The sequence below is a fragment of the Pyxicephalus adspersus genome, chromosome 10, assembly GCF_032062135.1.
Source record: "Pyxicephalus adspersus chromosome 10, UCB_Pads_2.0, whole genome shotgun sequence".
NCBI classification, from domain to species: Eukaryota; Metazoa; Chordata; class Amphibia; order Anura; family Pyxicephalidae; genus Pyxicephalus; species Pyxicephalus adspersus.
In genome coordinates, this window is record NC_092867.1 from 6,337,490 (window position 1) to 6,362,623 (window position 25,134).

General features: G+C 39.7%; 3 protein-coding genes across 5 annotated transcripts in view; 2 read left to right on the top strand and 1 right to left on the bottom strand.

Moving 5' to 3' along the window:
• Positions 1-18,448, top strand: part of MFAP5 (microfibril associated protein 5) — an 83,539-nt gene extending 65,091 nt beyond the window's left edge. For all 3 annotated transcript variants that reach the window (XM_072424176.1, XM_072424174.1, XM_072424175.1), the window contains 7 exons: positions 9,189-9,248; positions 10,122-10,163; positions 12,214-12,246; positions 12,865-12,900; positions 14,702-14,789; positions 15,423-15,496; positions 16,400-18,448. In XM_072424176.1, the coding sequence (XP_072280277.1) occupies positions 9,191-9,248; positions 10,122-10,163; positions 12,214-12,246; positions 12,865-12,900; positions 14,702-14,789; positions 15,423-15,496; positions 16,400-16,479 (411 nt within the window). In that variant the 5' untranslated portion in view covers positions 9,189-9,190 and the 3' untranslated portion in view covers positions 16,480-18,448. The remainder of the gene's footprint in view (positions 1-9,188; positions 9,249-10,121; positions 10,164-12,213; positions 12,247-12,864; positions 12,901-14,701; positions 14,790-15,422; positions 15,497-16,399) is intronic.
• Positions 851-1,890, bottom strand: LOC140339914 (olfactory receptor 6B1-like). The gene has a single exon (XM_072424829.1). It carries the CDS (start codon positions 1,888-1,890, stop codon positions 898-900), a length of 993 nt encoding a protein of 330 aa, XP_072280930.1. The 3' UTR covers positions 851-897.
• A 6,554-nt stretch (positions 18,449-25,002) lies between the features above and the next one.
• Positions 25,003-25,134, top strand: part of AICDA (activation induced cytidine deaminase) — an 8,289-nt gene continuing 8,157 nt past the window's right edge. Inside the window, exon 1 of the mRNA XM_072424166.1 lies at positions 25,003-25,070. The gene's annotated coding sequence lies outside the window, so the exon portion shown is untranslated. The remainder of the gene's footprint in view (positions 25,071-25,134) is intronic.

Sequence of the window (25,134 nt, forward strand, 5' to 3'; positions counted from 1 at the left end):
CTCTGGCCAGAGCTGCGGACCATGTCCCCTGTATGTATTACAGGCTTAGGGTGGTGGGCAGGTTGTGTCTCAAGTCTGAGCCTGCGATGGGTAATAGGCCGGTACTGGCATCATGACGTAAATCTTGGGGAAGTTTCTTCCTCTTTAAGTGACACACAGCTTCCCACAGATGCGCGGTTTGGAGTCCGTAAGTTTAGTGGTCCTTAGGTCCGAAAAGGTTGGGGACCACTGCTATAGCCGATTGATGTACAACCAATAGGGAACATATTCTCTGCATTCCCATAGAGAAGAGCACAATGAGATGCAGCATGTATAAAACTCGTTCGGTTATCTATCACTAGCAATGATTAATGCCAAAATCTGATGTATGTACAGGGCTTTGAAGAGAACATAGTGGGCGGGACAGGGGCTGTTAAAAAATCTACAGCAGACAGTATAGGGATTGCAAACAATGTGGGTATGAAGAGTGTTTAGGATTATGATTACTGCTGAGGGTGTATCTACCCTCAAACACTGCTGAGGGAACAATGTAGGGTGGACATGTGAATAATAATGATAAAGAAATGCTTCTGCTCAGGCCTGGGTTCTACTGATATATTATTGCAATGCAAGAGTCTGGAAGGGGTAGAATCTAAGATACATGTGGGCTTCTGCTGCTACCTTCAACATTTTTCTGCCAAATTGACAATCTTTCCTAATACCACTCCGGGGGAAGAACTCACACCTTAGAGTAGCTGAAAAGAGTTGGAACTCACATAAAGTGGGGTTGGGATTCACATACGATCACAGGGCTGAGATTCACCATGCTGTTGACAGCTGACCAGAAGTGGTCTCTAAGATCTGAGCTTTGCTCTATGTTCTGGGCAACAAGGGAAACATGGTGGAGTCCCTTTAAAATCAGGAAGATAATTCTCTGTTGATATAATACACAACTGAATTAATTTGTGGATTTTGTAGTACTTGTCTGAAACTCTGCTTTAAAATTTGATTTTTAATGGCTTCTTTGACATCTTTATTTCTTAAACAATAAATTAAAGGATTAAGAATAGGCGTTATCACTGTGTAAAAAACTCCTAAAACACGATTTAGGCCAAAAGAATTACTCAGTCGTGGTCTCACATACATAAATGTAACAGTACTGTAATAAATAGACACTACAATTAAATGGGAGAAACAGGTAGAGAAGGTTTTTTTACGACCGGTAGTAGTTGGTATTTTCAAGATTGTGGTTATAATATATACATACGTAATCAAAGTCACCGAGAGAGAAGTCATAACCACCAAAGAAGCATTGCAAAAATTAATCATTCTAATTAGGAAAGTATCCACACAGCAGAGATGAAGAATGGGAGGCGAATCACAAAAGAAATGGTTAATATCAAATCCACAAAACGGAAGCTTGGATATAAAGAAGATTTGCGGGGAGGTGGTTGCAAAGCCACCAGTGATGGCACAAAGACAAAGACCACGACACATGGTGGCATTCATTAGCTTCGTGTAATGTAGTGGTTTGCAGATGGCTAGGTAGCGATCATAGGCCATAATGCTGAAAAGGAGGCATTCTGTGGATCCTAAAGAAAAGAACACAAGAAACTGTGTCATGCAACCATAGAATGAAATGTATCTTCCGTGTGATGTGATGGTGCTGAGAATTTTTGGGACAATTACAGACACGTAACAGATTTCTAGAAAAGAGAGATTGCGTAGATAAAAATACATTGGAGTGTGCAGGTGTTTTTCTCTTAGTGTAATAGTTATAATCACAGAGTTACTCAGGAGAGTTAATAAATAGGTTATCAGCAGGAAGAAGAATAAAACATATTGCAAGTTTGGAGGTCCAGGAAACCCCAAAATTCTGAAGTCAGACATCTTACTTGTATTAGGATACATCTGTGTGGAAAAGAAAAATATATGTATTAGTAGACCTAGAGTTGCCAATATTTTTCATGGTAAAGCATAAGTAAGTACACCTTCCCCTGCTCTTTACTAGTGCCAATATCAAAGATATAATATCTAATTCTCTATTTTATCATATTTGATCATATCCTTCTACAAAGAACTTACTTAAAAAACAAACCGACAACTGGAGGGACTTGCTGACAAAAATATAAAATTCCTTGTTAAAAAATAACATACAAGCGAACAAAAAATCTACATAATAAAAACAATTTTGGAAATGAATCCTAAATAAACAAAGATCAACTATCAAATCCTTTTCCAATAGTCTTGACACATTTCGTGGACACGTTTCTTCATAAATAGTGGTATATTATCAAGAATCCCTCCAATAAGTTAAGCAAAGAGCCCAGATACATAACACCACCGGTTCGGCATTAGCAGCATTAGATTTAAGCCTTATCAGGAATGTTCCATATCCTGATGGGATGCTCCAGGATGCTTCAAGATGAACTCAAAATACTTGTCCTAAAAAAGTAAAAGTTCCTTTGCTGACTTGTGTCTTATGGCTGCGTACGCATACATTCAATGTTGACTGGTGGCAACATCATTACCTGGTCTTACTCCAGGTTTGGTATCTTTTGCCATCTTGATTGAGCTTACATGTATTAGAGTTATTGCATTTCAGTGCAGAGAATGTATACTGAGCTGAGCATTGCACATGTGCACTTTGAAGAACAATTAGGCATGGAGCATTGCAATTCAGTCGACAGAGCTTTGCAATGTGGGCTTTTTTACAATATCAGTTGCTAGAGTGAAAACAATGTCCCAAAATCATTAGTATAATCATGACCTCTACCAACGAGGCAGAGGGGGAATATAAAGAGGAAGATATTATGGGGGTATTGGTGGTAAAGCGGTGGAGAAAATAGGCAGTTCACCCCTCCCAAACCCAAGGAGTTCTATGACTCAGGGTCCACGTCTGCAGGCAAAGTATGGCTATCTATCTAGCATTATTATCAGATACCTTTGTCTACTGACTTCACTCATGTAGGGCATCCTGAGGTGCAATATGAGAAAGAGGAATGCTGATGGTGAGGAAAAGAAAAATATGGAAGACTTAAAAATAGACCTCTCTCTGCTTTCAAACTCTGATTGTTATACATGGATGGGGTGGTCCCCAATACAAAGGTAAAATGGCTGACCTCCTGCCACCCATTGGAAGGTTCCTTCCATTTTTTTTTTGCTGTACCTCTTGTTGACTACCACTGGAAGTATTTCAAATCAGGATCATGCTGCTTTCTGGTGTCAATATACTTGTCTTCAAATTACCATTATTCATATTTGTATTTTTTTTCTTTGCCTCTGCTCTGCACTATTTAAATAAATGAAGCCAGAGTTGCCATCATTCCTTAGGGAAGATGTTTGATTTTAAGCAGCTTCGGGAAAATATTGCATGAATACTCCAAGGACAGTTAAGGTAATTGTGTTGACATTCTTGCAAAATAATGTTCTTTTACTGAATCTTACTTTTAAGGATCTCGTAGGGTGAAGTAGTTGGCTTATTTAAAAAAAACGTATCCATAACTTATAGGGATATATTTATAAACAATTCACATATTGATTCATTCAACTAAAGTGCCTGGGGTAACCTTTTTTGTGAACTGAAATGGGTAAATGTACTTAAAATGTAACTGGAGTTAAATGTACTTTAATGTATGTGCTTTAATGTACTTGACCGGCGTTAAGTAGACATGGGCAAATGTGTAGATTTATTGGTTTGATAGCTGGTGTAATTCTTCATTCGTTCACTGGTTCCTTTTAATTCACAAATAATACAAATGTAATTATTTAATTTTAATAATGATCACAGCATTACCTAATCCCCAGATTTAGAATGGCATGTTGCATATTTTGGGCCAGATTTATTGGGCCAGATTTATTTAAGCTCTCCAAGGTTGGAGAGGATACACTTTCATCAACAAAACTGTGTGATCTAGCAAACCTGGAAATGATTTCTTCAAAGTCATTTGCTTTTTGCTAGCAAATGTTTTTATTCCTGGATCAGATCCATTCCAGGTTTGCTGAACCACCCAGCATCACTGATGAACGTGTCTCCTGCCCAGCCTTGGAGAGCGTTAATAAATCAGGCCCATTGTAGGTTGGTTTTTGATGTAATATTAAAAGTAATATTAAAAGTTATGAAGGAAGTGTGCTTGGAATGTTTTCAAGCAAAGGAAAGAAGGATAGCCTGGCAAAAATATAAAAAGCAACCCAAAGCTCCACCTACTGGCTTAAGATGAAAATACAAAATACTGGTATACAATTTTTCATTGATTCACTGATATGCAAAAACCTTAATCACTGCTGCCAACCTGCCATGTGTCCAATAGGGTGTTAGGCCTAATATATTACAGAAACTCATTTGCAGCACAAAATACCTAAATAAGTTAGGTATTTTATTAGAGAAAAGAAAGGCTTTCTAATTAGCATCTGCAGATATTTTCAGATGTCAGCAAAGAATAAGGGTAACAGCTATGTGTACTTAGTGGTTAATAGGTGGTGCCACAACCTACCCAAAATACAAGGGTGAGTTTAAAACTAATGTCAAAGGGGCAGATATTAAATAGGCAGCAATAGCACACAGTCACAGTTCTATATGCAAACTTCTTCAGTTAATTGTCTACATCATGTTCATAGAAGTCTTCTTAGAATACCAGTAGGCCTACAAGTCCAGAGCCACTGTGTGACTATTGTGGTCAGATAAAGGAGGTGACATGGCACCCCCTACCTTCTAGATCTGGGAAAGGTAAGGGTGAGCAAGGAACAAAAAATGCCTCTGATGAGACATCTCACTAACTGTTTGCTGATGGCGAGGACGATTTTGAGGATGGCAAACCAATAAAGATAGGTGAACCATACCAGTAGGGCGTTGAGTCAACAAAAGGTAAGATTCATACTTACGTCCTACTTTCATTCTTGGATCCAATTCCATGGGCCACAATTTTGCTATTTTTTAGACTTATCATTTGTACACCAAGATCGTCATCATACACCACTGGTATCTACCTTAAACCCAAAGTGCCAGTTTGTTGCATTCTGTAGTAAAAGTCATATGTAGGCAGGAACGTAAGAGATAGTAGAGTTACACCCGGGGAGATATTTTACATAGGCGTACCCTTCTTTGAGCTGAAACAATGTCTGTTGGCATGGCCAACTTTGTAAGCTTTCTTTGTGAGGTTTCTTTTTTTTTGTGTGTTCTATGGCCTTGACTTACCTTTCTGTTTTGGTATGACTCCGTTTGTGAACTCCTCTGGAAAGGTGCGAGTTCTTTTCTATGTACACTGCAAGATCTGACTTGCTACCCTTTCATGGTATGACCCATTTTGTGAATTCTGCTGAAAATGTGTCAATTCTTTTCTTCCTGTCTAGAAGCACTGATGTGTTCCAGGTTTGACTCACATTAAGGATTCTGTGTCTAATCTATATAACAAAATAAATATCTAGCATGGATTATCTCAAATGTAATATGTAACCTATGATTCCATGAATATAGCGTGCAGGATGAACCAGTGGCACGAATGGACTACATGGCAAAGATTGCCAAATATCTGATCTCCAGGTTTTTTTTTTTGTGGATGTACACAAGTTGCTAATCTCCAAAATTCAAAACTTCAAATTACTAGAAACAGGTCTTTAATGACATCTAATGAATCTACGACCATATCAAAGTTGTTTATTTATATCTTCCTTTGGAAAATACTCATAGATGATAGACTGGGAGTCACTGCAGGCGTTGACTATTAATATTCAGCACTGATATGATATAGGTTTACATTTTGTTTTCAAGCCAGGTTCTCTTGCTGACTCAGAAATACATTGTACTGGGGCACAATTTTAAGTTTTAGCCTCCATTTAATATGCTGTAGGGTATGTAACCCAATTCCATTTGTGCTTTTTTTCTGATATGTGACCAAAGTTCAGCTTTAACAAATGCTTGTTAATGGCACCTATAACTTAAACAGTAAATCAAAGGATTTAGAATTACTCAGTTGTGGTCCGCATACATAAATGTAATTGTACTATTATAAATAGACACTACAATTAAATGGGAGAACCAGGTACAGAAGGTTTTTTTACGACTGGTAGTAGTTGGTATTTTTATGATTGTGATGATAATATATACATATGAAATTAAAGTCACAATATCACTAGGGAAGCATTAAAAAAGTCTAATATATTAATAAGGTAAGTATCTCCATAACACAGCTGCAAAAGCAGGGGGGCATCACAAAAGAAATGGTTAATATTGCGTCCACAAAATGGAAGTTGAGAGATTAGGATGATTTGGGGGAACGTGGTTGGAAGGCCACCAATGATGGCGCATACGCAAGGACCTCAACACATGGTTCCATTCATCAGCATTGTGTATTGCAGTGGTTTGCAGATGGCTAGGTAGCGATCATGGGCCATGATGCCAAAAAAAAAAAAAAAAATTGCCAGGATTCCAAGGAAAAGAACCATAGAAAGAAATGTAGCTCGCGTGTCAGGTGATGGTGCTGAGAATTTTGAGTACAGTTACAGAAACATTTCTAGAAAAGAGAGATTGGGAAGATTGGGAAGATAAAAATACATTGGAGTATACATTGGAACATGCAGGCATCTTTCTCTCAACGTAATAGTAATGATCACAGAGTTACACAGAAGAGTTAAGTAAGTTATCAGCAGGAGAAAGAACAAAATGTATTGCAAACTTGAAGGTCCAGGAAACCCCAGAATTCTGAAGTCAGCCATCTTACTTCTACTGACATACATCTGTATTTAGATGGAGTATGAAGTGAAGGAGATCACCTAGGATGTGATAAGTAATATATAGGTGTAACACTTTTAGGTATTTATTACCTTTAAGAGATCATAGAACCCCATCTGTGCTTTTATCACCAAAGCCATCTTTGTCCAGCCATCATCTAGAGCCAGTTTGCTTTTTTCCTTTATGAAATGGAGAGATAACATTTTCACAAAATAACAGAGATGTAACAAACGCTACAAATTTGGAGCCTGTCTAAAAAGATTAGTTAGATCATGTTTTACTCGTAATGTATTGCATATTTAACATTCAAAGCCTAGATCTAGGTAATTATTTATTAGTTTCAAAGCTGGTTAAACCCAACCGGGGCAATACGCACTTTCTCTCCAGTACTGTCTCCTCGGTAATTCATTTTTTTTTCAATAGGTTCTCAGATTTCAAGTTCTTCAGAACAAGTTCTTCAGAACTCCAGAACTTGATACAGTGGGCTTGATTTAAGAAAGATCTCCAAGGCTGAAGAGGATACACTTTCCCCCGTTGAAAATGGGTGATCCAGAAAACCAGGAATTCATTTCTTCAAAGTCATTTGCTATTTGTTTGCAATTGTGTTGAATCCTGGACCAGAGCCATTCCAGGTTTGCTGGATCACCCAGCTTTATTAATAAAAGTGCATCCTCTCCAGCCTTGGAGAGCTTTATTAAATCAGGACCACTATCCCAAATGAGGTACCAGCTAAAGATCTATATTAGGGACTCAAGACAACCTTTTTTTTTCCTGCTGGTGACCCCTTTACTGTTGCACCAGCACCGGGAAAGAGGCCCTGATCATTTTATATATATTCCTTTAATAGATCAGACCTCCTAGACAGGGGTTTCTTAAGCCGGGTTCATCCAGAGCAATTTGTGCCTCCCAAGTCACTTTACTTGACACCAATGATCTTTGTAGGTATCTGTAAGGGTGACATTGTTCTCAATAGCCAGCAATGTTAGAGGCATTCATGCAACTGACCACCACACTAATTTACTGTGATGTGGGGGTAGAGTAGTTCTAGCAGAGATTCCCGAAGGCCTGATTGTTATTTCAAATTTTCTCTCAAGTTAAAAAGGTTTAAAAAACACTGTGCCAGACCAATGTGCCATAGACTAATGAATGAAAGACAATTATCCCACAATACCAATAGACGTGTTTGGTGCATACCAAAGACGAGAACTTCATACCAACTGTGAAGCATTGAGCTGGAAATGTAATGGCTTAGGGTTGCTTTGCAGCAAAGAGCCTGGGTCCTACATCATCGAGTCAGCAATACATTTTTCACCATATCAAAGTGTATCTGATGAGAATGTAAAGCAAAATTGTATCTTTCAACACTAAAAGCATGATAACAAAGCCACCAAGAAATGAATAAAAAAAAAAAAAAAAGCCTCAATTACACTTATAGGTTACAACTAAGTAATGCAGTGTGAAGAACCTTACATTTTTATCTATGATTGTATCAAATGTTATTTTACATTTTTGTTATTTCTAAAGTGCAATCATCTACCGTAGTTACCATTGTCAGTACAATACAGACAATAATGGGGAGCTATACACTAATTAGTTTGGATTTATACCAATACCTATTGACCATTGATGCAAATTTATTTGCCCAGGTGATCTTTGTCAAGTGATAGCAAAATAAACATTGGTGCCATTGGTTGTCATTAGTGCAGTAGGTAAGGGAATATATTTCAATGGCATCACCTGTTCCATGGACAACTTTCTGGGAATAAATGTTTTCACTATTTTTTATTAAGGCTTTAGGATAGGATGTTTTTTGGGATACAGGCAGCAAATAGCCCCAGCAGCCAATAGCAGTGCAGGACTGAATTTAGGAGCTGATCAGCCTCCAGAATCCCCTTCAGCTGTGCACAGCCTAACAATGGATGCTGGGGATGCCATAAATCCATCAGGCTGCACATCTAGAGGGAAGCAGGAGCTGCTGGTATCCCAGTTCTCCTGGCTGCCGAAATTGACATTGCTGGAAAGAACAGACAGTGTTTATTACCCCGATGGTGCACAGCACTGAGTCCCTGGACAGATGAGCATTTCCTAACATGTTTCCTGTATGTGGAGGTCACAAGGGAAACCAGAGAACATTGTGGAGGACAAAAGTGATCAACATTACTGGAAGTATTGGATTTCCACAGGGCTTCAGCGGAGGTTTTGTCTTGAATGGGTTAGCATTCTGAAGGCACAGATGGGGAAGGGGAGGATTCCCATAATCCTTTACAGGGCTTGTTTGCAAATATTTTAGTTTGCCAACTCTAAATTGGGGATGTGATATGGAAAGCCTATGCCCCTCTTGGGAAAATTGGGTGGTAGGAAATAATAACAAGAGATATTATTCATGTTTCCACTTGTTACATCTAAGACTCATTAAAATCAATATATCATACGGTCTGGCTCCTCGTACTTGTGTCCTAACATAATATTATTTTCACCATAGACATGCCAAGAATGAACACCAGCTGCCTGTGTTTGCTGCTCCTTGCTGTTTTAGCTATCGGTGAGTATTTTATTGTCAACGTTCCAGAGAAGAGGAAACAGTGAAATCTTTCTATAGTAGAACAAAGCTGTTATATTTGCTTATAATTTACCTTCCTTGGTTCATTCCTTTCCTACTCACCAACAAGATATTGACATTATTTAATTAAACCTTTTTGTTTTTATTACATGTCTGATTTTTTGTGAGTCGTTGATGTCATCACCAGGTCTCTGCAATTTTTTATACGCCACAGATAATGGCTGGCAGGAGGTGGTCTTGAATACAATACACCCAACATAGTATCCACGTGTGATTCTAAATCTGTATGATTGTAAAAAAAAAGAAGCATGGTAGATTATTTTCTAAGGTTTGTAGTGTTGGTGAAGGATACCAAATGAAAGCTTTGTTTGTCCAGGAAACAAAAATGTTTGATTTGGGAAAAATTTGCTTTGCAATGTTTGCACAAAATGCATAATTTAACACCCTTAGGGGTGTATTTATATAAATATTCACTGTCAATATGAGCCAGATTTTGCTGTTTTTTCATTCAGGTGTAACATTTATTACTTTGACTGTTGTGGTTTTTTAATAACTGCTCATTAGGTGGCAGAACAAACTTCAGTTTTATTATCCATCGCAGAGAGCACTGAATGCATCCAATGCATGCAAAGACAAAAATGGCCAAATTGATGGGGTAAAATTTTATAAATACACTCTATTGGAATTTCATGTTTTTCTGTGTGAAATTATATGTTTTTTTATTCATGAACCAAGACAAACTTACAGTTTTTGCACAGGCCATAAAAGCATTTGTTTGGTGTAAAATGATGATAATTATTAGAAGATACTTAACACAAATGTTCTTTGATATTTATATCTGTTGTATGTTTGCAGTGCTACCGGTGCAGGGAAATGTGGTGAGCCGCAGGGACGTTGGTAAGTTTGAAGAACCTGAATGTAAGGGTAATCATGGCAGAGGTCTTAATCAAGAAAAAAATTAATCCCCCAAATATGCAATGAGGGATTCCCTGCTGTATATTATCTCTGCTGTCAGTACATGTCACATAATCTTTAACCAGTTTTAGGGAAATATATATATATATATATATAGCAGCACGTGAACAAGTGATGTGATAAATTACCAAATTTAAGGATCTGAGCCACATGGATAGCTGGTCAATGGGTTGGAGAATTGGTGGGGTATTTCCAGTATGCAGTGGTTAGTACCTAAAAAAAAAAAGCAGTCAAAGGAAGGGCAATAAATGAAACAACCATCACAACTACAAGGTCATGGGTATCCAAAGCTCATTGGTATGCATTTGGGGGGAGGCTAGATCATATGGTCTGATTTCAAAGAAGACCTACTGTGAAAAATGTAATGTTAGCCATGATAGAAAGGTATCCGAACACCAGGAGCCACAGACAAGTCAGACTTTCCATGCTGACCCCTGTCCAATGAAGAAAGTGCCTGCAATCAGAACTGGATCATGGAGCAATGTAGGAAGGTGGCCTTGTTGGATGATTCTCATTTTGTTTTAGATTACCGGGTGCATGTGTGCTTCATTCACTGGTGGACTATGTGCCTGGGAGGCCATGTGACTTAAAGGATCTGCTGCTATCATATTGGTATCTGATACCCCTGGACACTGTCATAGACCAGCAGCAATTGTACATTAAGGAGATTCGTATTGAGGAAATGGTTTCCAAAAATCCAAGGGTCGGTTACATATCTGTCATTACATAGGGGTCTATTTATAAAGCAGTGAATCTGTCATTTACAGTCAATCACACTTGGAAAACACCAGAGGATGTCTGATGACTGTCAGATTCCCTGATTTACAAACAGACCCCATAGGGGCTTCACAATACCAATAGCCAATGTCTGTGTATATGAGCTTTTGCTGCTGCTTGGTTGACTTTGCAGGTTGCCCCTTCTGAAAAGCCCCACACAAGTACGGTATATTGTTAAATGTCCACCAGATGGCAATACAAAGCCACAGATACCCAGTATTGGGCGCACAGAATTGTACAGAGAATGGGCTTGGTGCATTGCATAGATTTAAAGTAACCCTGTCTCTGTGTCATGCTAACCAGTATAACCTACTGCTGCCTCATAGCTTTTACTTTTATTCTGCAATATATATATATATATATATATATACCCATTTCTTTCAAACTTGCCTACCCATCTTCTTGTGTCTCTTAAACCCTCCCTACTTCCCACCATTCCATACCCCCCTTCTATTCTGTGCTACTACTTCACCCACCTCCTAGATTGTAAGCTCTTTAGGACAGGGTCATTTCCTCCTCCTGTGTCACTGTCGGTATCTGTCTGCCATTTGCTACACCATTTAAGGTACAGCACTACATAGTATGTTGGCGCCATATAAATACTAATACTATATAGTAATAATATTACCTGCTAGGATTGCCCTCTGGCTTCCTCCTCTGCACAGTGCCAGTGTTGGGGGGCAGAAGTCAAAAGAGAGCGAATTTGGGAGGAGGCAGGGTTCTAAAATGCTAGAATTACTGAGTGTTAGATGCTGGGTTAGTTTTTACACTTGTCTTTGTCCACTTTGAGGAGGTCCGTCCCAAGTGTCCAGGAGACCATTGTCAGCAGGGCACAAAGTTGGAAGGGGGGGGGGGGGGCATGTGGCCAGTATATTGTGTAGAGGTTGCAATTCTTCTCGCACTTTGACTAGATTTCATTTTCTCCAGGAATGCATCAATTTGCTGCCATCAGGGGAGCTCAAGGGGTACCCATCCCCAGTCAGAAGAGCGGGACATTGCTTTGGCTAGAACGTTTAGACATGGAGGAGAGGGGCCTGAAAATCATGCGGTCCTTATCTGTTGTCAGTATTTCCACCCTCCAGCTCCCAATTTAGAGACCCCTTAATATAGATTAGTCAAGGTGGATTTGGTGTTATATCCAGTTCTCAGGAAAATTACTTTGTTACTAATATAACAGGTATATTTTTTGTTGTAGACGGCGAAACAGCCACTACAAGCCCTGACGCAGGTAAGTGAGCCTCTCGGTGTCACTGTGTCTGATGTTTATTTAGGTACCAAAATCATGAAACATTTTCACCAAACTCTGTGGAATTAGGACTGCTTAAATTCTGAGTTTGGAATAGAATAGAATAACTTTGATCCAACTCGGAACTCACATTGCAACTACCCAACCATATCTGGTTATGATGGATTACTTAATCCTAAATGTTCTATTGTGCATGGTTGTTGGCCACTATTATATGGCGTGGTGTCCTCATGTTAACTATGTAACAAACTCTTTAATACCAGCATGATCACATTGTCAAGAGATTGTTAAATACTTTTTACGTGTGAGTACAATACTATCTACCGGTGTAATTCCAGTACATCAAGAATCTTTTTCTAATGGCATTTGGAGGTTAAAAAATTTGTACTTGAGTATATACAGTAAATTAAACTTTAGCTTTAAAATACCTACCCCACTTTCCCCCAACACACCAATTTTCCAGGGAGATACTGGGAAATGGAATAGTATCGGATGTGGTGATGATTAATCTCTCTGGCTGTCGTACCAACTGGTAATCAGTTTATCAATGCTTAAAAGTGAGCTACTTGGAGGGTGTAATGTGACTTGTCTGTGTTCCAGATGATACTGCGGATCAAGTTACACCAACTGCTGGAGGTAATAAAATATATACTTTGTAAATGAGAAATAAAAACTGTATGATAAAAAAATCTGTACATATAACAACAATGATATACATAGAGCTGTACAAAGTAGCCAGTCAGAAAACTCCTTTTGAGGTGCAATGAACAGGAAAATGAGGCAGACAGCTTTTACCTGCAGCTCATTGAAACACACAGGACACCACATGGTGTAATGGTCCCAAGGGGGAGAATCAGAACACAGAATTGAACTAGTTTCTGTAGCTAACAATTGCATTTTTCAATTAGATAACTCCTACCTAGTTTTTCTTTTTCATATAACTCTTTGCAACCTCAAGCAGCAGCTCAAAAGCCGCAGGTGGCTCACGGATTCCTTTAATGTGGCTCCGTTCTCTGCAGGTGCTCACCGATTGTCTATGTGAAACCTGCAGCATCACGCCTCCTCTGCAAGCATGAAACCAGACAGACCATGTTTATTTATCAAATGATTTCATTAAAGGGAAAGTATAGTGTTTAAGGTGACATGTAATTTGGTACTTTGCTTTTCCTTCTCACTCCTCCCTTGATATGATGGCCATACACATGAAGTAACTTCCTGTAGCATTTCAAGGATCTTCCCCCAGAGCAGTAGATGCTCGGGGGAAGATTCCATGGGACCCTATATGAAGCGACTGTACAGGTGTGTTTGGTGCATGAAATACAATGGAATGCAACCTTGAGGTCTTGAGCACAACTGCAAGTTAAGTTTACCTTTGGAGTGCACTAGGTTAACAAACCAGGGATGAGCCAAATAGCTGGGTGGTTAAAAGCCTTATCCTTTGACATAGCATTAGATACGGAGTTGGACTGGCCCACTGGAGGACCATAGAAAAACTGCAGTAGGTTCCAGTGATATGGCCCCAAAATGTTTTTTTGTGCCATACGGGGAATCTATGGACAGCTGCCTGTTCCTTTGGCTAGCCTCTGGTACCTGCTGTTGTGCAATAATGTTCCAAGAAAGCTTTGTGTTTTGTAGGCCCTCCTTCTCGCTTCCTCTGGTGGTGGTTGGTTACATAGGGCCTGATTTATGAAAGCTCTCCCAAGCTGGAGAGGATACACTTTCATGAGTGAAGCTGTTTTATCCTGCAAACCTAGAATGGATCTGGTCCAGGATTAAAAACATTTGCCAACTAATATCAAATGACTTTTAAGAAAGCAATTCCAGGTTTGCTGGACCACCCAGCTTTACTCATGAATGTGTACCCTCCCTAGCCTTAGAGAACTTTAATAAATCAGGCCCATTGTCTGCCATTGCTGACTTTTCTGGCTGTTCTGTTGAACTTCTAGTTTCAATTCTTTCTAAGCCATTTACCTGAAACAAGGATCTCATTTTCACTAATTTACACCATTGACCAGACATACAAAACATATGGAAAGGTAGGCAAATAACAAATCTCTATCGTTAATTGAGGGATGTAGCCATGATCTATAGATAAGGACCATTGAGTTATAGTGCCATGTGCAGGAAAAGGATGCTACGTGCAGGTAAAAGTTACTAAAGGAGGTGGCTCAATCTGGTGGCCTAACACCACAACTATTGGAGTGACTCTAGTGTCTTCACTTGGGTACTTCTTGTTCCAATCATTCAACCAAATCCCTGTGTCTTTCAGTGAAAGTGAAGCTAGAAATGTTTTTACTCACCACAAAATCCTTTTGTGTCAATGAGGGACACATTTTTTTGCCAATTGTAATCATATTTTATGCAGGTTGGCAAGTTTTATAATATTCATCATGATTTTTCTCCTAGTTTTCATCTTCTCACTTTCATTTTTTGGCAGAGTGTAGGGAGGTGGAGTATCCCTGCACACGGGTGTATTCTGTACAGAAGCCAGTCAAGCAGTGCATCAGCTACTTGTGTGTCACCAGGTACGAGTAATTCTTCTGAATACAAAGCAGTCAGCTGTTCCTGTTATTCGAGGTGGTCAAAGAATCCACTCCATACTTTTCTAGCTCAACACATAAATCCTATCCTTGAGTTATATTAATCCCAGGGCCTTCAAAGCTGAACTGCTACCAACTAATGAAAATCTCATTTTGGTAGGTCATCTTCTTTTATTGTAAGAATCCAAAAACACTTTAGGTGGATGTAAAAGAAAGAAGTACTAACATTTTTCTTGATCCCCTGGCATCTAGTGTTATCCTCTGCCCCTGTTGTTGTCCTGAAATGTAGGCAGGGCCTCAACATCTCTACTTATAGAGATGAACTGCTTCATGGGGTACATAGAGACAAAGATGATTGCCTACAGGGGACCAAAGTTCAGCTTTAACAATCAATAATCAGTAGTCATGTAACACTGGGTAGCAAGGCTAGCCGGCCATGAATGGCATCTTGTCACCTTCCTGGGTGCCAGACAAGGCTCTTCTGGCAGCAACTCCCTCCACCTCACACCTGTGCCCATAACCAACAATAATTTGTTAAACCAACCTCAACTATTACCAGAAGTAGGAGCCAATTACCTATGAAAGTATTGACAATGACTTATGGTTCTGTGTTGGCAGTGTACGTCGTGTGTACATGGTGAACAAGGAGATCTGTAAGAGGACTATGTGTAAGGAGCACGAGATTATGCAAGGTGAGTGCTGCTTGTTACAGTTGATATATAATTGCCAATTTTTTTCTGTTTAAGGGGCAAAGTTTGCTTGGTCATGTTCATCATGGAAGACCTAATGGTGCAGAAAATTGGTCAGTAAAGTATCCAAAGAGATCCAAAACCCAACAATACTTCCAGAAGATGTCTGGACCTCTGCATAACCATAAATTATAGGCACACCTAAATGAGTGATACCTCATCACATATCATTAGTGATATTTATTTTGGTTCCTTCAGCTTGCATTGGGTGGAAGACTCTCTTCTTGCTTCCAGTGACAGCATAGGGTGCTTCAGGGTCTGATTTCTAGGATTGTTGGGTGAGAGAAATATGAATTTATTAGATGCTCCCACACACCAGGAAGGATCTGGTATTTTTTGGGGTTTGGTTGGCCATGAAGTGAGGTTGGGTAGCTATAGAAATGAATGGGCTTCTGGTAGGGTTGGCATTAACATGTACGTGTTGTTTTGCATTATGTGGGTATGCATCAATATCCCTGTGGGTAAAGCACAGGCTGACTCTAGAGTGCAGGTATTTTACAAATATTTAAACATCTGTTTTGCCCCTCTACACAAGACTACAAATGTTGATAGATGAAAAGGGAAAGCATTAATTGTCTATACACATCTACCACTTCCTTCTCTGTGTTTTCCTCAATTTGGCCCCTTGTGCTTTTGGTTTGTCCTGATGCTCCTTCTGAAGCCTTATTATCTCAAGATACCATACCTGGATAATCATCTTATGTACTGACTTATGTAGAAAAACCTGTATGTGGGACATGAGGAGCCATGCACTAAGCTGGGGAGGAACAAGTACAGCTCATAAGGAAAAGTCTAAATGATCATTAGTTTTCATTTGCACCTGACTGTATTTTCTTTCCAACACAGATGAGAAGTGTCGCCAACTAGCTGGACTTCCGCCAAGGCCTCTCCCACCACTAGAGGAAGCCACTGAGGATGTAAATTAAGCAAACTGAGACTGCAATGAACCTCATTTATAACCCAACCCCAGTATTATACAGTTCCACCCTGTGTCCCAATTCCCAGAGCACTGACTTTAGATAATTGTTGTTACTTTTATATTCTTACACTCTCTTGTTCCTAGTAGTGTTCCTAGTTAACCTGCATCCCATATAAAAACCATGTTGTGGATTATTTACTGTGGCCAGCCTGGCATTGGCCTGATAACCAGTGGCACTTTTGCACTCATGATGGAACAGACCCTTTTGCCTACAACTCTATTCAGCGAGCCTTCTCTATGGAGTCCTGTTCATTAATGGCTAATAGCTTTACAGGTACATCTGGTTGCTTGGTGCTTGGTCACTCACACAGAGTGATGACTTACTGTAAAAAGAATAATAGGGTTGTCATTGCTCACCTTCCTCTGTTGGTTTATTGCAGGGTATGCTGAAAAAAAAAACAAAGGCTTCTAGTGCTGACCTTCTTCTGAAAATGCTAATTCCGTAGTTAATGAGTAGACCACCAATGGTAACCCTTCTATTCCTCTCATGACATGTATACTTTAATTATTCTTTCTATTTTGTGGCTTGCTACATGATTATGTTGTACAAACACTTAGAGAATGGAGAGTGAGGAAATCCTCACTCTTGCCTGCCCCAGCCAGCCCCAGCATCATTCAGATTCCTCCTCTTGGCATTGCTATCCGATTTTATGTAGAGCCCACAAACTGTTTTCTAATGATATTGATATTGATGCATATTGTAACACTTTAGAGAGTAATCATGCAGGTTAGTTACTGATGCAAGGCAATAAATAGGTTTTCTTTAAAGCTTACCTCTAAACTCATGGTTGTCCTTATGCCAAGTATTTGCGGCATAGTAAGCTTTCCTTTACTTTTCAAGAATCAGTATACAAAATCAAAGCTTTTATTCTGCCATTGAGTACAGAGCACGGAGTCCGAGTTTAGATTTAGGTCCCCTTCCCCAGCAGCGCATTTGCTCCAAGGCGAAAAGTTTGTGGAGTCAACTATACATTTGAGTGTGTTTGGACATGCCAATACCTTGGACATAACAGCTTTCACAAGGTTTTGGAGCTTGTCTGTGGAAATGTGTTCACAATGATCCTTTGGAGCATTTGTGAAATTGGGTATTGTTATTGGAGGACCTGGCTCATGATTGGTCAAAGGTGGTTAGTAGGGTTAAGGTCAATTCTCTGTGCAGAACACCCCAGTTCCTCCACACCAAGCTCAAGTCATGTCTTTATGGTGCTGTCTTTGTACAGAGAAGCATGGTCATGCTAGAATGGGAAAAGGCCTTCACCAAACTGTTATCAGATATCTTTGAATTCTGAGGCATTACCAGTACCCATAACTGGAAACAACAATAATATTTTGCATGGAGTCCATATTAGTTTGTCCTATGGTGAAGTGGCTACAAGTTTTGGCCATATAGTAATTTTTATTTAATTCCTTAGCTGCCCAGTTGGAGCAAAGAAAGGAATCTTTGTGTAAGCTCTAGTAAGAGCCCAAATTGGGCTGGCTGGGCTGTCCACCCGCCCAAGAATGGCAGCCCTGTGCCAATTTCTATGCCCCTGGTCCCTCTAGGGAAATCAGTTTCATAGTCTATCATGATCAAAGGTTTGCTTCAAATATTTGCGATAGTAAAAAAAAAAAATGGAATGCTGGTTGTGTTAAAGGCAGGAGAAAATTAGGTACTGGGGGTCCTTTAATGTTTTGGAGAGTTTACAACAAAGGAACATTTAGGATTTACACTTATTCTTTTGACCAAGGACTTTCAAAAAATACAGAAAATTAATGTATTGAGGTTGCAGAATAACCTCCACTGTAGAACAGGTATTCTTTTTGCTGCATTACATAGAGCTCGATATTTCAGTGTCGCTGTACTTGTGCCTCTGTATCCCAACATGTAACGATGCTACAATTATCATATAACAATTAATAAAACCACAAAAAATCTCCTTATGTTGCCATTGTGTTCAATACATCATGCAATTATACAGCTGTTCTACTTTTTGGGTATTTTTGATGCCATTCCTGACCCCTATAGGGCATTATTATTGTACATTAGTTGCCCTCATTTCTTTGGAAGCTGCCTTTGTGATGAATCGGAGCACCTCCACTGTAGAGCCAAAAGCTAATACATACCTGACCACCACAAGTCTATATACTGATGGGAGAGATGCCCACCCTTCCCATCACAATGCTTTCTCCTTGCCAGCTATAACAAAAGCTGGTTGTGTATAGGCTCCAACACAGGTCAAGGACAGTGGAGATGAGATCTGTAACCCTTAGGAGCCGTTTAAAGCCCATTGTATTCTTACAAAACCACCTTAATCTCTGCTTCCCTATTTTGGTAAAATATTGAGTTTTCAGTGAGATTTTCTGACCTAGGCAGTGGGTAGCTGGATGGTGCATGTTTCCTTTGGAAAGCGGTGGCAATGCTGCAAAGAGTGCATGAGCCCACAGATCGTTGCCAATCAATAAAAAGGAACAGGAAGCTACCAAGAGTATCAGAAGGTAAGGAACAATTAGGATTTTGTGGGGTTTACAACCACTTTAAAGTGCAAGTCCATCTAAATCTAACAATTTCACATGGTGAGAAAGTGACAACTGTTGACAACAAAGTGACAATTGGCTTCCCCCTAAATTTACCTTAGACTACATTAACGACATATGACTATAGTAGGGACATTAGATTGTGAGCTCCTTTGAGGGATAGTTAGTGACACGACTATGGACTTTGTACAGCGCTGCGTAATATGATGGCGCTATATAAATACTGTATAATAATAATAATAATAATGAATGACTAGTTCAGGCTTCACACCTTTTTTTTTTGCTGAATAGGTGATACACAATCCACCCTTTGGGTGCATTCACTGATTTAAAAAATGTTGGAATAAAAATTAATCCTTCACTGGTTTCGAAGTGAAATGCCTCTTTGTGAATGAAATCGAACAATGACTAAGTATGTTCTCCGTTCCTGAGAATCTGATGAAAGTGAAAAACAGCCCTCCCCAGCATACTTTCACATCCCCCAGATGAGGCATGTGCATACAACAAATAATATCAACACCGTGCACACATCCGCGCACCTGTTGTGTGTTTGTCAATGCAGTGTGAAGCCAGCCGCCCCCACACACACATCTGCCTCAATAACTTATCACTGGGTGCCCATGTCCGGGGTCATAAACCTACACATGCATTCAAACCCCACATACTGTATATGAATAAAGTACATAGACATAATGGGCCTCATCTAAAGCTCTCCAAGACTAGAGAAAATAGACTATCATGGGAGAACCTGACTAATCCAACAATGGGATGAAGGTTTGGAAGGAGCGCTGAGTCTGCTGCGTCTGCTGATATATCACATCCAAGATGGATGAATAGAAGGTTTTTGGACATCTATGGAGGCTTTTACAGCTAATGCCTAAAATCTGGTATAAAGTGCCATTCTATATATTTTACAGTTTTGCATGAAACAGTGCCAACGGCCCTGCCCATTTTTCACCTTGGAATTACAGAATGACTCCTCTTTTATGCAATGAAGAATAGGAGAGGAGCAGGTATTGTGTAGCCCCAACAAACTTTCTATCCTAAAATGTCAACACTACTCTATTGCAAAGAGCGCTAGGCTGCAGTGCCATTATTATCAATGGGATACCAACACAGAAGGTAACACTGATGCATTACTGTGCAACAAAGTACAGCACCCCCTATGTACTATGGTGCACTACATTGGAAAAAAATGGTGCATGCTCATTTTTTGGTCTTTTTGGTGCATTGGCAGCCCATTCATTTTAACAGAATTAACACGTAACACCTTTAGCCATAAATGGATGGGCGTAAATGGGCCGGTAAAGTCCCACTATAAATTTTGAGATTCAGGCAAGTGATTATTGCAGAAAAGGACAGGTGATGTCCCTTCTGCAAAAACTGTTCTTACCTGCCTGATTGTCGCAGAGCTGTCATATTTTTCTGAGCTGCGCAGGTTAGTGTTGGTTGGCTTCCCTTGCAAGCCTGCCTGGCATTTACATTATCCCAGCACAGCCAATCAAGATGGTGGAAGGTCATCTTAAGAAGGTGTAGAAGAAGTAAGCTGGAATGGTGATAGGTGAGTAATTGCAGGTTTAGTTCCACTTTAAGAAAAGAATGGAAAACAAATGCAGTCAGCACACATGATGACTGGCATAGTGCAATATATGACATTTAAGTTCCTAGATTTAAAGCCAATTTTATTAAACCTTCTGCTTTAAGTGACTCTTTTTCACATTTAACCACTGCTTTTCAATAAACAGCAACAAAAATGGAAGAAAAGCAAAAACAACAAAAGGATGATAAAAATCGAAACCGATATGCAAAAAAAATGTCAGATTTTACTGTACAACTGGTCAGATCTGAAAGGGATATTTTGTTTTTTCTCTGAGCAGGTCTCTATTAAGAGGAACTTCAATGAAAACATAACTGCCAAGCAAATACTAGCAGAGCTTCGGGAACAGGGATGGTCAAAAACAGATCGCTAGATTGAGCAGTGTTTGATTTAATTCATATCTAAATTTGAATCATATTGAAGTCAATGGCAGAGGTAAATTCGACCAACACTACACACAGCAAGGCCAAACAGGCTGGCAGCTTTTTTCATAAAAAAAAAAAAAAGCATGGGTTCCCCCGATACTGAAACCCAGAACCTTTAATAGGCTTGGAAACTTCCTGGATAAGAAAAGGGGGAACAAATGTATGTGCATCCTCTACTATTCAAAAAGGTCCTCCAGAGTCTGGTTGCCAAAAAATAGGGCGAGAAAAAGCATTAAGCCCCTTCCCTTTTGACAAAAAACCATCGGTGGTAAAGACCAGAGTTGGGGGCCAGTCATGGTTATAGCATACTGTGCCAAATCAAATCATGAACATCACCAAGGCTGGAGAAGATTTCACTTTCATCAGTTAAGCTGGGTGATCCAGCAAACCTGGAATCGATTTCTTCAAAGTCATTTGCTATCAAATGTTTTAAATCCTGAACCAGTCCTGATGACGCATCGCACTCGCACAAGAAGAAGAATTGCTAAGAAGTCCAAATGACCCTTTAACTAGGTTGCCAGATGGTGTACCTGTAAATAATTTTTAATATAAAATGTTATTTCTTACTAATTCTTTCTTGTATTAAAAGAGGAACAGACTGCAGAGTTGGAGACATTATCCTGCCCCTGTACAAAGCATTGGTCAGACCACATCTGGAATATGCCGTCCAGTTCTGGACACCAGTTCACAAAAAGCACATTGTGGGATTGGAGAGAGTGCAGAGAAGGGCAACTAAACTAATAAAAGGAATGGAGGAGCTCAGCTATGAGGAGAGATTAGCTGAACTGAATCTATTCTCCCTTGAGTAGAGACGTATAAGGGGGGATATGATCACCCTGTATAAATATATAAACGGTCCATATAGAGAACTCTCTTCCCAATTATTCACTTTGAGATCATTACAAAGAACAAGAGGGCGCTCTTTGCGTCTGGAGGAAAAGAAGTTTAAGCTCAGGATAAGGAAGGGATTCTTCACTGTAAGGTCTGTGAAAATGTGGAATCGGCTCCCTCAGGAAGTAGTTTCAGCAAGTTCTATAGATTGCTTTAAGAAAAAGCTGGATGATTTCTAGAAGCACAGAATATAACTGGGGATTAACGCTTTAAAGTAAAAATAACAGGGACTGCTGATCCAGGGAACATCCGATTGCCTTATGGGATCAGGAAGGACTTTTTTCCCCTTTGAAGCAAAGTGTACAATGTTTTTTTTTCTACCTCTGGACCAACTATGTCTTATAGGGTTTTATATCTGGGATATGTTTATTTCCCTAGTGGTTGAGCTTGATGGATTTGTCTTTTTTCACCCTGACCTACTATGTAATTATGTAACTATAGTTGGAAGGAATGTTTTTGTTAGGAATTGTTTTTTCATATTAAATTAGAATATTGGCCTTCTATCACAGGACAAGGTCCTTTAGTACCCAAGGAAATGGTTCCAAAGTGCGCCCCCATTGAGTTGTGAACACAGAATTGCAGGTTCTGCGTTTTGTGCACCCATCTCCTGCTGAGACATCCAAGGTGGCCACCTCTTCCGCCTTCCTCTTGGTCTGAACCTGGGTGCAGGTTTCAGGTTTATCACAAACCTAATGCTTGTCAATCTGCACCTGGCCACACCTTGTCCTGCTCACTGCTTGCTGGTTGACAACACTGAAACCCTCCCACTGTTAGCAGCAGTGCCTGGGAAAATGAAGGAGTGAGACACAAATGGGAGATTTGGTACAGTCAGGGAAAGTTAAGGATGTTTTAAAATCTGTAGTAACTGGACTTGGTACTTGCTTGGACCTTTGAGCATACTTCAATAATACCAACCTGCAGCAGACCACTAAGAAATCCAATCCATGCAAATTTGTTCTCATTACTTTGTGACATGCTTACCCACAAAGCTGCATAGCCTTGTGCTGTTTTTAGATACCCCATTACTTTTTTCCAAAAAATACCTTCCAACATGGAACCCAACAATGGTCACTGGGCGCCCATCATTCTGCACATGGCCCAGTTATGACCAAGTAGTCATTCATCTTCTGCATTACTCCCTTCACTGTACTCTGCACAGACATGAGCTTGCTTGCTGTATGTTTGTGGCTTCCTATTTTTAGTGCAGAGAGAAAGTGAGCACATTTCAGCGGAGAGAAGTAGGGAGGTGTTTTCCTCCGGGCGCGATATACAAACTTTCAGTGACGGGAAACCAGACCCACAAACCAAGAGCTCTATATTCTGTACCCCTACAAATAATTATTCATTTTTCATACACCAACACTTTGCAATTTATATAAAGACACCTCAAAATTTTACTTTTAAGGAAATACTTTGAGGCTTATTTACCAAAGCAACCCAAATGGTAATGATAGTTTTGAAGTTGTGGTAGCTCCCAGCAGCCAATCAGATATCAGTTTTTGTTAGCTTGAAGTAGTTAGGTGGTTTCTGATTGGATGAATCTTGTTAAGAGGAGAAAAACAGGGAAGGAAAAAATTACAACAACTTGCAACCAGACAGGTCCTTTGAAGATGTCTCTTCTGCAATAAAATAATCTTACCTGTCTGATTGCAATTTTTTATTGCACTCACCTGTCCTTACCCATGGGTGCCATCATCTTCACTCAATTTTTTTCTGGAGTCTGATGATTGACAACCTTGTTTGGCTGGGTTGAATGGAGTGCAGGAGTTCCTTTAAGGCAGGATTTATTCAGTCCAGGGAGCCGCAGGGGAGGTACCAGGTATCCTACAGACTAGAACCTTTGTTCTGCTTTAAAGCTAAAACTATTTTTTTGTGGGTGCCTGTTTGCAATCATGCATTCCTTAGTGCATGCTTTAGTGTTGACATAAATGATTTCCTGAGTCGATGCATTGGTATAAAGTAATTTTAGCCTGACCAATCAAGTAGGCTGAAGATCTGAAACTTGAAAAGTGCCAGGGTGAAGATGTTGGCATTGCCAAGAAATCAGGGGTAGGTATAGTTGCACCAATGCACCACCCTACCGTCCAATACATTGGGTGCCATTTCCATTAAAAGGTTTGTGCAAATATTGCATTTCTGTGGCTGGAATTGATCTTTCATGGTTGCTTCTAGTGACAGTAAAACAAATACACATAGTGCTGTTCTGTTCTATAGAGAGGGGAGGATGAGCAGGAGGCTCCCTGCTGTGTTCTCCCCCATAGAAAATATCAGCGGTCAACCTGGGGATCCATCATGGCAGGTCAGTGGACCATTGTACACATGCTGTTTTTTACCCAAGGTGGTCAAGATTGTTTGCATTGGGTGACAATTATCTGGCTTGTGTACATCATATGAAAAGATTTACAATCAAAGATTTCCTTTCTATTCCTGTTCTTGTGAAAACTCTTTGGACCACAAGACAAAAGTAATTCATTTTCCCCAATATGGACCTTATAGGGGTCCAAGTGTGCAAACCTAAAAAAATTGGCATTAGATACAATTTGTTTTTTCTTCTTGTTTCTTCAATCAATATAGAATATACATCTGATATTAAATTCCATTTCTCTAAATGACGGGGCTGCTGTTTGAGGAACTGAGGGTTTTAGTAAATAGTCATTAGTATTCTATGTATTGATTTGAATTTAGTCGACCGTTGGCAGTGACGCCAAGCCAAGAAGGGGGAAGAATGACGTCATAGGGGGTATTTTAATGATGCTGCAAGCGAATATTTGACTCAGAATCACAACGAGCAGCCATGAAAATGGACAGGTGAGGACCTACCTTGTGTAGTGCTCTGAGTGTTTGTTCTTCTGTCTGACTTTTGTTCTTAATCACCAAAATAGACCCAAAAGACCGCAGCTCCCCATAGATTCTGTATTAATGAGCCCTCAGCAGTCATTTTAGGACTGACTCAAAACGAAGCTTTTACACTGTAAACATTTACACTTCACTGAACAAGTGCACAAAGCTTTAAATTTGTGTAGAATTTCTTCTCCGTCATATGCTCAAACACGCATTGATTGCATTAAATATGTCAGTGTGTGAATTATTCTTCCCATGATTATTCTGCAGGTAAGAGGCGATGAATGTGTTGGTGAATGGACTGAGCTCTGCTGTCATTGTTGTAATAGTTATT